The 16,502-nt window shown below is 36.5% G+C and overlaps 1 protein-coding gene across 1 annotated transcript in view; it reads right to left on the bottom strand.

Moving 5' to 3' along the window:
• LOC142317521 (uncharacterized) overlaps nucleotides 1-16,502 on the bottom strand; it is a 108,904-nt gene that overhangs the window by 17,998 nt on the left and 74,404 nt on the right. Inside the window, exon 6 of the mRNA XM_075354081.1 lies at nucleotides 6,666-6,812. Within this exon, the coding sequence (XP_075210196.1) occupies nucleotides 6,666-6,812 (147 nt within the window). The remainder of the gene's footprint in view (nucleotides 1-6,665; nucleotides 6,813-16,502) is intronic.

Here is a 16,502-nt window from a genome sequence, read left to right as displayed (position 1 = left end):
GTAAATACAGTTGAGGGTCAACATGTCCCCTCAAACGGGAAAAGAAAATGCACTTCGTTTTTCTGGAGAAAACAAAACTCCCATAAATTTACACCACAGTTCTAAGTGGGTTATTGTGTTTCGAAGCAGCCTCTCACCAGTAGCTAATGTTTTACATTCTATGTAAATAGAAAAATCATCTAAAAATAAAGACCACATAACTGGTTTTCGCATGCAGTTTTTTATATTATTTATGGTACAAAGTAACATTTAGGCCACTTCCCTGAGGTACTCTGTTTTCTGGTGTAAAACTCTCAGATACTGTCATTCCAACTCAAACTAGGAAGGGTCGACTACTGAGGAAACCCCTGATAAATGTAAGTAAATTACCTTGTACACCCCATTAAGGGTGTTTAGGATTCCTCTCCTCGATGCTGTGTCGTACACCTTTTGTAAATCAAAAAATACAGCAACCAGGCGTTGGTTACATAAATTTTTTTTTTTTTAACAGCAGTTTCCAGGGTAACTAAGTGATCAATACAAAATCTACTCTGGCAGAAACCACCCTGAGGCAATTAGGATGTTTCACTCACGGTACCACACTAGACAACAGTTTACCATTTGTTCCATCACCTTGCACAGGGGTGGTCAGGAGATAGGGTGATAATTTGTACGGCAAGATTTATCTTTACCAGGTTTCAGTATGGGGATAATCAGTGCCTCTAACAAGAATCTGTAAACACCTGGTCAGAGGAAATTTTATTATAGATACACAAAAGATGTCATAGTGCACTCTCTGGGAAAAGTGATAACATACTGAGCCTGATATTATTTCCACGGAAAGTGTCTCAATAATTATGCAGAGCATACCTTATTTCATTATAAGAAAAGGGTATGTTTAATTCATTTTGCAAGTCTCCAATCACAAACAGGATATTTTTTATACCTGCAACTTATATCTCATAAATTCAGGGCAGTACAATGATGTAAGTGAAACTGCCAAAATTTTCAAAAATTTTATTGCATCACTATTTTTGATTTTGAAAAAATTGGACAGTTATAAAGTGTCCTTCGTTAAAAAAACTGGCCACTAAATCATAAAATTATGAAAATGTCTCTCTCATTTTTGGGCCCAAAAACCACATGTGGGACAAGAGGCAAAAATCTGAAATGTTTACAGCAGTAAACAAGTACCTTTTATGTGCTTTATAAACATATAAAATTTATTTTGTTACTCAAAGGGGTTGACGAGTAATGATGCCATCAAAACCACTAAAAACACCAATCCTTCTAATTATAAACAATATATCCAAAAACTTTACTGCATGTATTTTTTCAAATAATAATGTAGTCCTACTATACAAAATATTTGATATCTCTATAATTAGATAGCTTATATTCTAGATAGTTTGTTACTTAAACTACAACTCATACATACAAACTCATGTTTAAACACGAAAGTGAATAGTCATGCATGGACATGAATGTTTGTGTAATCCAGAATGTAAACATTGTAGAAGGCACAGCTATAGTTCTGATTTCAATGTGATATGTTGAATTGTTGCTAGTGTTAATACTGTGATTAGGTAATGTACATTTGTTTATAAAGTAACTTTATTAGCAGTGAACTTCTTTTTTATGCAATATCTTTTATTTTTAATTTTATTGATAGAGATATTTTTATTTTTTCTGTAGAGAAACTGGGATAAGACAAAGTGAGGTGCAATTGATGGTTTTATAATTTATACTAAATGTATTGTTATTGTAAGAACCCTTGCATTTTATAAAAACAGATTATAGAGTGTTCAATTGGCATTCACACTGAAACACTATGTCAAAATTTATTTCAAATGTCACAAATAGATCTTCAGCATTACACGATATTTTAAAGTTTACTGAACAGCAAATAACATTGATATCTTTAAGAAGTGGATGTAATGAAACAAAAAATATCTGTACTTTTAATAAAACTGAATATTTAGAAAAATATTTTCATATTAATGGGAAAAGCTGCTCTGACCCATTTAGCTGTCACATTAAAACGGTTAAGAAATCTCTTCGAGAAATATCTTTGACACTTTCAACAAGCATTCAAAATTTAAAATTAATTCCAGGCAGAGCACTGTATACAAAATGCTTAAACAAAATATAGATACCACAATATAATACAGAAAGCGAACCGGAATATCAGGATATATTTGAGCCTCAATGAGTTATAGTCGAGTCAGTGAATAAAGCTTGTTCAGTACTTGGCATTTCCCCTGTTAACATTAAAAAATTATCGAGCATTGCAAAGGAACTAATTTAAAAAAATAAAGTTACAAAAATAACAAAGTTAGTTACCAGTACAATTCCTTTGATTTAAATATTTCTACAAAAGAAATCAGTTTAGTATCACAAAATTATGCTGATTTAGGTAGGGAAAATGAATTAATCGTTGAAATAAAGGATAAAATGAAAACAGTTACATCAACCCAGAAAAAAATTAATATTTAAAGTTATTAAAAAGCAGCTGGAGCATTCAAAAAATTGAAAATGAGTTTAGTGTTTAGTCAGCATTTAGTCTGTCAATCCAAATAATTAGTTAAAATAAGTGGAATTTTTCCACAAATCGGCAAAAAGAAACAGTCAGAAAACCAAAAAGAAACAATTAGTACTTAATTGTTGAAAATTTTATAAAATGTTCTTGGCAGGCAAGAAGGATTATGTCTGTAAGATAAGCTGACTGGAAGAAAATTAATTTTCAAAAAAGACTTATCTTATGTAACTTAAAAGAATTGTACATAGCCTTCAAAAAAAAACATAATTTAAAAATTGGTTTTACAAAATTTGATGATTTAAGACCTAAATTTTGTGTTCTGACTGGTGGGCCAAGTACTCACTCAATTTGTGTGTGTGTCACCCACCAAAATGTAAATCTCATGTTATCTGCTCTAAAAATGAAATTTGATTATAAAATTCTCCTTTCAAACATGGTACGTGATATAAAAAATGAAACATGCATATCCTGTCACATTGTGAAAAATATCCAGGACTGATGAAGTGCTCAGATTACTGCAAGGAGGCTGGAATGATTTTGATTCTGAAATTATCTTCAAACAGTGGGTTTCTGTTGACCGTTGTGAACTACTCACATTCTTCCATTTCAAGAGTATTCAGGTAAAGTTGCTGAAAATTTAAATAATCTAAAAAAGCATCATTTTGTTACAAAGAAACAAGCTAATTTCCTCAACATTAAAAAGGAAAACTTGTTAGAGGATGAATGTAATATAATGGGAGACTTCTCCCAAAATTTTCCTTTACAGGATGAAGTCCAGTCATATCACTGGTCAAAAACTTATGCCACAGTACATCCCATTTCTCATATATTTTACAAAAGATGGAAAATTAAAAAGCCAAAGCTAATGTGTGATTATAGTGAGTACTTGAAGCACAATACATCGTTTTTCTGCTTCCAAAAGCAAGTTTTAAGTAAAGTAAAAACAATGTTATCAGAAGTTAAACAAATGTTTTATTTTTCTGATGGCTCCTCAGCCCAGTATTAAAACAAACAAAAAAATTCATAAATTTGTGCTACCATCAAGATTTTGAAATCGAAGCTGAATAGCATTTTTTGCCTCATACCATGGAAAAAATCAGTTCTCATTATCAGGTAATCACAACAGTCCCAGAAATAAGAACCTTTCACAGTTATGTTCTAACAAGTCAGAAATGTATTCTGAAAGTCCAGGCGACCTCAGAATCAGAAACATTTACGTTAGTATCAGTACACAATAACATTAAGTGTTTCTGATTGCTGTAAAAATTATGTCTGCTGCGAATACAAAGCAGTGGTGGTTAGGCGAAGTCATTGAAGTCAAAATACATGAAAATGAAGAGGAATATCAAATACACTTTTCCATCCGCAGGGTCCTGGTACTTCATTCAAAAAATCACTGAGGGATAATCAAACATGGGTTCAACTGGAAAATATTTTAGATTCTCATGCCTTCAGAGCTTTTTCTGTCAACTACTGGAAGAGGACACAACATTACACCAAAGATGAATGAGGACTTATAAGTTCTACTCAATAAAAAAATGGCAGGAACACTAAGTTATGTTAGTTAAGTTTGTTATCAAAAAGTGCAAGATTTATTCATAACTTCCATTAGGAGGAGTAAAATAAGGTAAAAGTGAATTGAACAGCTTGTTAATGTATATGAATTGTTTATCATTTTGTAATTATTATTTATCATTCTGTAATAGACTATCATTTTGTAATTGACTATTTATTAATTATCAATTTATTCATTCTAATGAGTTTAGTTGTAATTTTTATATTCTGAGAAAATACATAACATTTGTATTTTTGGATATGTGGTTTATGGTTAGAAAGAATGGTGTTTTTAGCAGTTTTGTTGGCTACATTACTCGTCAAACCCTTTGAGTAACAAAACAAATTTTATATGGTTAAGTACATAAAAAGTACTTACTGCTGTAAACATTTCAGGTTTTTGCCACCTGTTCCTCATGAGGTTTTGGGCCCCAAAAATTAGATATTTTCAGTCTTACAATTTGGCGGCCATTTTTTTGTAATGGACAATCAGTAACAGTCCAATTTTTTTTATAAGTACTACTAGTACCTAAGAGTTAAAAGGTAAAAAGCAGGCCTGTTACCTTAATCCCTTCATTGTTTTGGACCCAAAGTTTGAAAAAACAACAATTTGTAAATGTAACTTCAGTAAACATTAAAAGATTTGGTTATGGAACAAAATGAAATTTGAGTACACTAAGATGAAGTTCCATCTTTACTCTTTCCAAAAAAACCCTTTTAACCACTGTATAATGTAAAATAAGAATGCTATAGCTCATGGAAAAAGTGATGAAAGTGGCTGTTTTTACCTGTTGGTAAGTTAGAAAATAGGCTATTACTCAAGAAATTTTTTTTTTAAATATAAAAAAATATTTTTTGGCCAGCACAAGGTGGTTAGTTATCATACACCAAATATTATCAAATTCAAAAATAGTGATGCACTGATCATTTGTTGAATTAAAATGGAATATCCTCTAAACGACCTTCTAAATGGGGTTACTATATCAACTGGACGGTAACAAGGTTTTCATAATTCTGCAATTCAATCAGCTGCAGTGACTGTACCTCCACTGTAAATCCACACATGGTACAAACCTTTCTCCACACAACAGATGATGGTGTTGTAAGAGTAACTGATTCAATGCAATTCATCCAAGAATTCTGTTTAGCACACCTAAGCACTCGGCGGCAAATAGCCCTTGCATTGTGAAAAGCACAAAGTAATTCAGTCATTGGTCTTTGATTAAAATTATGTAAAATCCTCAATGCGCACCTGCAGTCCCCAGACGTATCTGCAAAACAATACATCACCCTGGTGATGGAGTGAGGCTCCTGCACACATTAAAGAATTTTGTTCCTTAATGAGGATTTCAATATTCTCATGGCAGGAATGTAGACCAAAGACATTTCACAGAATAATATTTGTATCCATAGAAAAAACCATTATATATAAAAACTCTGCATGCAAATTACTTGTCAAAAACTTTCCAGTTTTTCTTTATTGCCTAAAATTTTACGGAAGTTCTGTGTTTCTTCAAGCACGTCATTCACCACCATATCCTCAACAGTATCTTGAGGTGGTGGTGGAGATTTGGAAGCCCGGGAGGCCAGAGATACAGGCGACAAGTTTTTTGCGGGATCTTAGTAGCTTACTGTACTGTTGGTGCAGCAGGAGTTTTATTTTTTAGTGTACTAACTGGAGTGGTATTCGGTACACCTTTATTGGTATTTCTATCAAAACAACTGTTGAAGTTACCTTCATGCCAGTGCTCAGTGCAGTAATTGTAGCCAAGATAGATTTCACTTGTTCTGACAAAGCTTCTACCAATTTAGAGAGTTCTTTACAAGATGAACATTCCTTCTCTTTTTGTACATCGTTTAAGACAGCTTGCACATAACTAACACCTGGCTGTACAGAATTTCTTAGGCTGAGGGTTTCTGTATATTCCCAACAAGCCACAGGGAACAACACTTTCTGCTCAGTACAAATCTTCAAGACTGCCTTTTCTTCCTTGTAAAGTGGGCATTCCCTAGACCACGCTGAATGTGGATTTTGGCAACCCCTTTTGGTATGACCAAATCCTGACATTGGAAGTAGTGTCTGGGGTTTGATATGTATGATCGCACATGAACAGAAAGATAACCAACCTTTATTCGATCAGGAACAGTAGGAGCAGAAATGGTTAGAATGAGTGAGGATATTGGTACATCAACACCACTCTCCTTCCTCATAGTCCTTTGCACAGATATAACAGCCTGCAGTGATCTTCTGATATCTCCGTTAGTTCAATAGCGGTTAGATTATGGCAAAAAAGCTTGCTGGAATACAACATATTATGGGGTTCTACTACCACTGCACCTTTCCCTACATTCTTAAGGGGTAGGAGTTTTCAGCACTGGTCTTCATTAAATACTTCAGTTAGTAATGCACCACTCCTAAGCTTCTGAACAGATTTCGGAGACCCACAGGCTGTAATTATGCATTTATTTATTAGAAAAGGAGAATGTTAACTATAACATTAGAAAGATTGAAATCTTTAATAAGAAACCAACTTATACAACTATTCAATGAGTGATGACAAAAAACAAAAGCTAGCATAATTTTAAGACTTACATGCTCAGATGTCAGACCAGTTTCTGTCTTGACAACTGGCACAAACAAAAATTCCATCTTCTCAGTTTCATTCTTGATTTCTACTTTAATATCAGGGCATAAAATGTTTTCATTCACAACCGAATCACCAGCTGGTGTATTCATTCCCTGTAATAAGAGTTTCATTTATTCTGCAAGCACATACTAAAAGAAAAATGTTATCTTCACTTTACATTAGGAAAAAAACAGTTTATACAAGTATCAATACAGAAACACTTTGACCTTCATACATCTCTGTTGATGCCAGTAGGTTTTAATGGTGATGATAAATTAAAATGAGTGATTACCTGTAAGTTGATCTGCAGCATCGTTTAATCATTTATGCAATGTACTTCCAGTCAGAGTGAAAACAAAATATATACAGAGCATTCGGAAAATCACTGTGCAGTTTCCTCTAGAATTAAGTGGTGCATTCTGATCTTTTGGTGTTAGGCTGGTTGCCCTTTGAGTTCATTGGATATTACTCAGTAATAAACAAGTTGTTCATTCAGTAGTTGAGCTGTGATTGAATGAGCTTCGTTTTGTTTATCAAAATCAATAGTTGCGAGAAACATAATGCTTCATTAGGTAGAGGAATGCATTTTTCTCATTGAACAGGTCTTTCATGAAGACTACAAGTATACAGATTTGGTGAAACATAAGTTTTCTGAAAAGAATATAAATACTCCTGTTCCTCACAGCAATGCAGTTCAAACAGTTATAACAAACTTTCTGGCAACAGGTTGTGTTGAAGACACCGACTGAAGTGGAAGACCATCTAAACTAAACAAAAACAAGCTGCTTGATATTTCAGATGCATGGCCGAAGTGCATCATAGTCAATGGGTAACTTAGCACAGTAGCAAGACATCAGACTTGCTACTGCACATAAAACTGTAAGAAAAGAACTGAAACTTTTCCCCTACAAAGTAATATATGTTCAAGAACTGAAACCTACAGATCATACCAAAAGACTAAATTATAGTTAATAGTTCAAAAGTTTTATTGACAAAAATTCTGTAGGAATCCTTGACATTACATTTTATACAAATGAAGCACGGTTTCATCTGGTAGGATATATTAATTCACAAAATACATGACTGTGGTCAACAAATAACCCCCATGAATTACATGAGCAATCTTTACACGAAGCAAAAATTGGAGTCTGGTTCGGTGTGACTAAAATGCACATTGTGGGTCCAGTCTTTTTTTGAAAATAGTGACTGTTATTGGACTGTTTTAACAAACTTCATTAGTCAGTTAACAGAAGTGGAAATCAATCACAGTTGGTTTCCAACAAGATGGCACCAAAGGTCAATGACTTTTCTACAAAATTTCTTTGGTGAACAAATCATTTTGAGAGGTTTGTGGCTTGTATGATCGCCTGTTATGACTCCTCCAGATTTCTTTCTATGGGGAGCAGCGAAACAAGTACTATATTGCAACAGAACACACATGACTGACAAACTAAAACCAATAACAGCATTCACACAAAAGACATTCCAGTACATCAGCTGGTTAAAATAATTGAAAACAAATTGAAACATGTTGTATTGAAGTTGCAGTATTTTACTAATGTTGGAAGAGGTTATTTTCAATATATTTTTATAAACTATTCCAGTTACTGTAATATCAGTTTCTATAAAATAATGAATTAATAATTGTAAGAAATAATTAAGAAAATCTTTTCATTACACTTACATAATTCCAGTCAACAGCAACTTCCAGAATGTGCTGGATGTATATATTATATATATATATATATATATATATATATATATATATATATATATATATAATATATCATACATTGTTTATCACAAATAGGGGTATAATACACCCAAGCCAAATATATAGATAAATATTCAGTTAAGTAAACAGAAAATGGGAAACCACTTCACTCCTTAGTTTCCACAGTAAGCTTGATAGAGCTATGCTTGTTCCTGAGAATTCCAAAAATGATATTCTTTAATATTATTTAAAATCATTAATCTACTTTTAAGCAGGCTAGTGACTAACATGCATTACTAGCACACATAACACCATTACCAGTTATGGTATTTAACACTGTGTAATCTACAAACAAATTTTGCAGTGCATGGTAAATTTTGTTGAAATACTTCATAAATGTAATCCCAAAACCAAATAAATGTGATATATGAGCACTGAACAGTGAAAAATTCCAGGAATATAAGTGAAAAGGAAAATTTACAATCCATTTTCCTCAAATATGGAAGTTACTTCAAAGAACTACTTTGTTCAGAAGAGTTACACATCAGTTCAAAATAGTGAACAATAGTGAAGAATACAGTTACAATAGTGAATAGTTCAACTTGCTGTTTAAAGGAGACATTGAAAGAAAAACAGGAAAACTTTAAAATTTAATAATTATTTGTAATTATACTCCATATATAGAGATATCTAATACAATTTATATTAATAAATATAAGTTTATATCTTATGCATAAAGTACATATAAAGAGTGATTCAAAGAAACAGGACATTTTGAAAGTTGTGTTGGTAGCCGTGGGCGATTGGTACCACTTGATAAGTGGCGTCAGCCTCTCTAACCTAACCTGCCATTTAGTTGTCATAGATCCTTGGAGTGGTGCGCAATGTGCATTTGCTATCAAAGCGTTTTACAAAAACAATGACAGTGTGGAGGGAGCGCATAGAGAATTTCGCCGTCATTTTAATCTGGGACGGCACGACTTTGTTCCATCAGCACATGCTATTAAAACATGGATATCTAATTTTGAGGAAACTGGTTCGGCAGTGAAAAAGAAACCTCCAGGGCGTGAGTGAACCGTCCGTACACCACAGAATGTTCAAGCTTTACAAGATGCTGCCACACGAAATCCACATCGGTCAATCCGTCGTCTCTCAGCATCTTCACAATTGCATAGTTCAAGTGTTCGAAGAATGTTAGTAAAGGACTTGCAATACCATCCGTACAAGTTGCAGATCGTCCAGGAACTGAAGCCGAACGATGCAGTTGTGCGAGCACAATTCTGTAATGTAATGCTTCAGAGGATAAATGATAACGAAGAGTTTGTTCACGAACTGTGGATGTCAGACGAAACGCATTTCCACCTCAGTGGATTTGTTAACAAGCAAAATTTCAGATACTGGGCACAAAAAAATCCTACGCAGCTACACCAGCATCCGTTGCACGGCCAGAAAGTGACCGTGTGGTGTGCATGTCATCTTACGGTGTTATAGGCCCTTATTATTTTGAGGATGACAACGGTCTTGCGATTACGTGACGTCGGCTCGTTACGTAGCCATGCTTGAAACCTTTATTGTGGAACAACAAAAGAGATTTCCACCGATTTCTTAACACAGCCTGGTTTCAACAAGACGGAGCAACGTCACATACTGCACGAATATCGATGGCAGTTGTACGCCGATTGTTTGGACAACGTGTCATTTCACGAAATGGTGATATTAGATCACCTGATCTCTCAGCTTGCGATTACTTTTTGTGGGGTCACCTTAAAACCGAAGTGTTCCACAGTAGACCTGCTACAACGGAAGAACTGAAGGCAAAGATCCGAGAAGCAACTGCCGAAATTCCAGTTGAGATGTTACGTCAAACCATGAACAATTTAACGAAGAGACTTCGTGAGTGTTTACGTAAAAGACCTGCAAGATGTCATCTATACAAAATAAACTAAAATGTATGTATCCTAAAATGGCAACATTTGTACAATTACATGAAATAAAATTCATTTTCTAAAAAAAATTTTCATTAACGTTATTTAATATTTTAAATTTCCCGTTTCTTTGAATCACCTGTACAAGGCTTGGCTGATAAATTTTGCACACTAGCACGGAGACAAAAGGTACTATCAAATTGGGCATGACAACATTTTTTTTTTTTTTTTGTCTTCAGTCATTTGACTGGTTTGATGCAGCTCTCCAAGATTCCCTATCTAGTGCTAGTCGTTTCATTTCAGTATACCCTCTACATCCTACATCCCCAACAATTTGTTTTACATACTCCAAACGTGGCCTGCCTACACAATTTTTCCCTTCTACCTGTCCTTCCAATATTAAAGCGACTATTCCAGGATGCCTTAGTATATGGCCTATAAGTCTGTCTCTTCTTTTAACTATATTTTTCCAAATGCTACTTTCTTCATCTATTTGCCGCAATACCTCTTCATTTGTCACTTTATCCACCCATCTGATTTTTAACATTCTCCTATAGCACCACATTTCAAAAGCTTATCTTTTCTTCTCAGATACTCCGATTGTCCAAGTTTCACTTCCATATAAAGCGACACTCCAAACATACACTTTCAAAAATGTTTTCCTGACATTTAAATTCATTTTTGATGTAAACAAATTATATTTCTTACTGAAGGCTCGTTTAGCTTGTGCTATTCGGCATTTTATATCGCTCCTGCTTCGTCCATCTTTAGTAATTCTACTTCCCAAATAACAAAATTCATCTACCTCCGTAATCTTTTCTCCTCCTATTTTCACATTCAGTGGTCCATCTTTGTTATTTCTACTACATTTCATTACTTTTGTTTTGTTCTTGTTTATTTTCATGCGATAGTTTTTGCGTAGGACTTCATCTATGCCGTTCATTGTTTCTTCTAAATCCTTTTTACTCTCGGCTAGAATTACTATATCATCAGCAAATCGTAGCATCTTTATCTTTTCACCTTGTACTGTTACTCCGAATCTAAATTGTTCTTTAACATCATTAACTACTAGTTCCATGTAAAGATTAAAAAGTAACGGCGATAGGGAACATCCTTGTCGGACTCCCTTTCTTATTAGGGCTTCTTTCTTATGTTCTTCAATTGTTATTGTTGCTCTTTGGTTCCTGTACATGTTAGCAATTGTTCTTCTATCTCTGTATTTGAACCCTAATTTTTTTAAAATGCTGAACATTTTATTCCAGTCTACGTTATCGAAAGCCTTTTCTAGGTCTATAAACGCCAAGTATGTTGGTTTGTTTTTCTTTAACCTTCCTTCTACTATTAATCTGAGGCCTAAAATTGCTTCCCTTGTCCCTATACTTTTCCTGAAACCAAATTGGTCTTCTCCTAACACTTCTTCCACTCTCCTCTCAATTCTTCTGTATAAAATTCTAGTTAAGATTTTTGATGCATGACTAGTTAAACTAATTGTTCTGTATTCTTCACATTTATCTACCCCTGCTTTCTTTGGTATCATAACTATAACACTTTTTTTGAAGTCTGATGGAAATTCCCCATTTTCATAAATATTACACACCAGTTTGTATAATCTATCAATCGCTTCCTCACCTGCACTGCGCAGTAATTCTACAGGTATTCCGTCTATTCCAGGAGCCTTTCTGCCATTTAAATCTTTTAATGCTCTCTTAAATTCAGATCTCAGTATTGTTTCTCCCATTTCATCCTCCTCAACTTCCTCTTCTTCCTCTATAACACCATTTTCTAATTCATTTCCTCCGTATAACTCTTCAATATATTCCACCCATCTATCGACTTTACCTTTCGTATTATATATTGGTGTACCATCTTTGTTTAACACATTATTACATTTTAATTTATGTACCCCAAAATTTTCCTTAACTTTCCTGTATGCTCCGTCTATTTTACCAATATTCATTTCTCTTTCCACTTCTGAACACCTTTCTTTAATCCACTCTTCTTTCATCAGTTTGCACTTCCTGTTTATAGCATTTCTTAATTGCCGATAGTTCCTTTTACTTTCTTCATCACTAGCATTCTTATATTTTCTACGTTCATCCATCAGCTGCAATATATCGTCTGAAACCCAAGGTTTTCTACCAGTTCTCTTTATTCCGCCTAAGTTTGCTTCTGCTGATTTAAGAATTTCCTTTTTAACATTCTCCCATTCTTCTTCTACATTTTCTACCTTATCTTTTTTACTCAGACCTCTTGCGATGTCCTCCTCAAAAATCTTCTTTACCTCCTCTTCCTCAAGCTTCTCTAAATTCCACCGATTCATCTGACACCTTTTCTTCAGGTTTTTAAACCCCAATCTACATTTCATTATCACCAAATTATGGTCGCTATCAATGTCTGCTCCAGGGTAAGTTTTGCAGTCAACGAGTTGATTTCTAAATCTTTGCTTAACCATGATATAATCTATCTGATACCTTGCAGTATCGCCTGGCTTTTTCCAAGTGTATATTCTTCTGTTATGATTTTTAAATTGGGTGTTGGCAATTACTAAATTATACTTCGTGCAAAACTCTATAAGTCGGTCCCCTCTTTCATTCCTTTTGCCCAGCCCGTATTCACCCACTATATTTCCTTCCTTGCCTTCCCCAATGCTTGCATTCCAATCTCCAACTATTATTAAATTTTCATCTCCTTTTACGTGTTTAATTGCTTCATCAATCTCTTCGTATACACACTCTACCTCATCATCATCATGGGCGCTTGTAGGCATATAGACGTTAACAATCGTTGTCGGTTTAGGTTTTGATTTTATCCTTATTACAATGATTCTATCGCTATGCGTTTTGAAATACTCCACTCTCCTCCCTATCTTCTTGTTCATCACGAAACCTACTCCTGCCTGCCCATTATTTGACGCTGAGTTAATTACTCTAAAATCACCTGACCAAAAGTCGCCTTCCTCTTCCCACCGAACCTCACTAATTCCTACTATATCCACATTTGTCCTACCCATTTCCCTTTTTAAATTTTCTAGCCTACCAACCTTTTTTAAGCTTCTAACATTCCACGCTCCGACTCGTAGAATGTTATTTTTTAATTTTCTGGTGACCCCTTCCTTAGTAGTCCCCACCCGGAGATCCGAACGGAGGACTATTTTACCTCCGGAATATTTTACCAAGGAAGGCGCCTCCATTATTGTTATGTGAAAATGCAGAGAGCCACATTTTCTTGGAAAAAAAGCAGCTGTAGTTTTCCATTGCTTTCAGCTGCGCAGTACTCAGAGGACTGAGTGATGTTGATACGGCCGTTTAAGTCGTCCTGACTCACGCCCCTAACAACTACTGAAAGAGCTGCTGCCCTCTTTCAGGAATCATTCCTTAGTCTGGCTCTCAACAGACACCTCTCCGATATGGTTGCACCTTCGGTCCAGCTACTCTGTATCCCTAAGCACTCAAGCCCCCTCACCAACGGCAAGGTCTCATGATTCATAGAGGAGGCATGACAACATATGATAGCTAAAATCCCCCTGTACAAACATGCGATAATATGTTGAAATCCATTTACCAGTCTGTTTTCAGTAGCATTTAAAATGGAGTCGAGTACGGCCAATATGTTAACATGGTTAAAACAGTCTGCAGTGATCAAATTTTTAACAGCAGAAAATGAGAATCCTATGAATATTTTTCAACATTTATAAGATGTTTACAGTAGTGAAAATGTTGACAAAAAAAGTACTGTGATTAGGTGGGCGTTGAAATTTTGAGAATGTGAGATTGGTAAAGCAACAATTGAGGATGCACCTTGCAGTGGACAACGAATTTCTTTGATTGAAGAGAGAAACATTGAAAGGAGGTGGACAATTTGCTTTAAAGTGACCAGCGAATCACCCAGTAACACATTACTATTCAGTTAGGCATATCTAAAGAACGAGTAAGCCATATTATCGAGCAATTGGGTTATTGTAAAATGTGCACGATCGGTATCACGTAAACTCTCTGATGGCTTTCCGCAAACTTGTTTGAGCCTATTCCACATCCACCATACTCACCAGATTTGAATGATTTGATATGATTTCCACTTCTTCCCTCACCTCAAGAGGGATCTCTTAAGTCCCTCAGTAAAAGCATGAGGGTCAATTCTCCTTGCAATCCAGCCATGTATTAGGGGCCGTCCATGTGCACTCTGTCTATCGTCCTCCACAGTCATACATATCGTCTGGTGGTCACGTCCAGTAAAATCCTCCGATACCCGCCAGTTACCAATCCTCGCCGCGAGGATGGGGGTGGCAAAAGTAACATCAATGGTCGATCCAAAGGTGCCTCTCCGGTTGGAGAGTGTTCCCTTCATTAATACACACTAAGACCACGGATGCAGCCATCTCGGTCAACAATCTTTCTCTTGCGTCCGTTCTGGCAGAGCCCTATGTCGACGACCACGCACTGAAATCGCTCGCAATCAATGCAGGTCGTCGCGTAGCTGTCTCCAGCAAGCGCAGACAATACATCCTTGAACCGTTCAGTACTCATTAGGCGACAATAGAAGCTATATGCACACATTCCGGCAATACTGGACCGAAAAAACCATTCTCGCAAAATGGCTCAAGAATTAGCAGAAGAGAGCATACCCGTACGACCGATCGGTCGTACGGGTATGCACCGTCTGCCAACTCCAACCAGTCCGCACCACACCGGGCCCGATATGGTTCGGAGATGATTGTTATATCAGTACTCATCTCCGATACACTACATGTCAAAATATCTTGGGCAAGTGTCAAGTAATTCAAATTGCGAGTGCTTCATTCCTCCCCCATTTCACCGTACTCCTTGTTGTTGTAAGACCCTTAGGGCACTCAACGGCGCCAGTACGGTGCCCCTCAGTCTTACATGTCAGGCACCTAGGTCTCTTCACACACTCAGCAGCCCGATAGCCCTCTTCACCACATCCCAACTCCCGTAAGGAAAGACACCCACCTTGTGACGGATTCCGGTCGCCACCCCCCTTCCCGATCATTGCCTTAAAGGGCTTTAACGGGGGTCGTCTTATTGACCATCAACATATTACACCTCACAGTAATAAGCCCGACCTCGGTTGGGATGCCACCGATGTGATTGCCTCGGTAGGCATTCGCATTGGTGATTTTTAAACTCAGCTTTTGCCTTCGCTGCAGGCCTCATCAGGCGGACATCTTGCATGTCCTACCCTCTTCACCAAAGTTAAAACAGGTGTTTTCCCTATTTACACCACTACAATTTCTGGAGAGGTGCCCCAGTTCAAAGCACCTATAGCAATTCAATGGGGCCTGAAGAGTATCTACCCGGTAAGATGCAAACCCTACCTTTACTCTACCTTTACTCATTATGTCAGCGGCCAAAGCCGCAGGGAGCCTACATGTGGCAATCTTAGACTCCCCGAAACCTCCCCTTATGGAGATGCCAGCAACTTCCATAATTCTTTCAAGCCCCCGGAGTACATCCTCGGAGTTAATATCTTTCTCAAGATCGCGTATACGTAATGTTGCAATCTTTGTTTTAGATGTGACATTACTCTCTGATGGCAGAAGTCACCGTCTGTTTGAAGGTTTCAACCGCGTCATTTTTTCTTTAATCCGCATCTCCATGGCATTCCCAGCCTTTCGAATTGAGAGAATTTCAGAAACACTAGGCACCGCTACATCAGTTTTGAGTGTCCTCAGCAATTCAGCATATGAGGTAGTCACGGGTGTCTTAATAACAAGCGTCTCGATCTTATGATCCGGATCCACGGGCTCCTCAGTCTTCCATGTATTAGGGAATCTAACAGCAGGCGATAGTAAATGATACGATTCACCTGTCCTTCTACCCTCACACTCAAAAGATTTTCCTTACATAAGTGGCAGTGTTTACTCCGTATACCTCGACCTGCAGCATCCCAAGGCCACCACTGTTTTTTCTCACTTTCTCAACCACTTAGACGAGTGTCTACGACAAGTCACCGGCACCATCAGAATCCGTGAACGCAATGTGAAATTTGGTTTTCACCAGTACTACTACTCCCGCTTCAACAACAACTTATCTGACTTCCAAAGTAACCATAAGAACATTACCGGCCATCATACCAGAATCCCTCAGAAGCCAGGACACCTAAGGGTGTCAGGCCGCCAATCCGGCAAGTAGGCGGTCAGCAGTCAC

This window comes from Lycorma delicatula, chromosome 1 (assembly GCF_047948215.1).
Source record: "Lycorma delicatula isolate Av1 chromosome 1, ASM4794821v1, whole genome shotgun sequence".
Taxonomy (NCBI): Eukaryota; Metazoa; Arthropoda; class Insecta; order Hemiptera; family Fulgoridae; genus Lycorma; species Lycorma delicatula.
The sequence above is the reverse complement of the archived record's forward strand: the minus strand, read 5'-3'. Positions and strand labels throughout refer to the sequence as shown.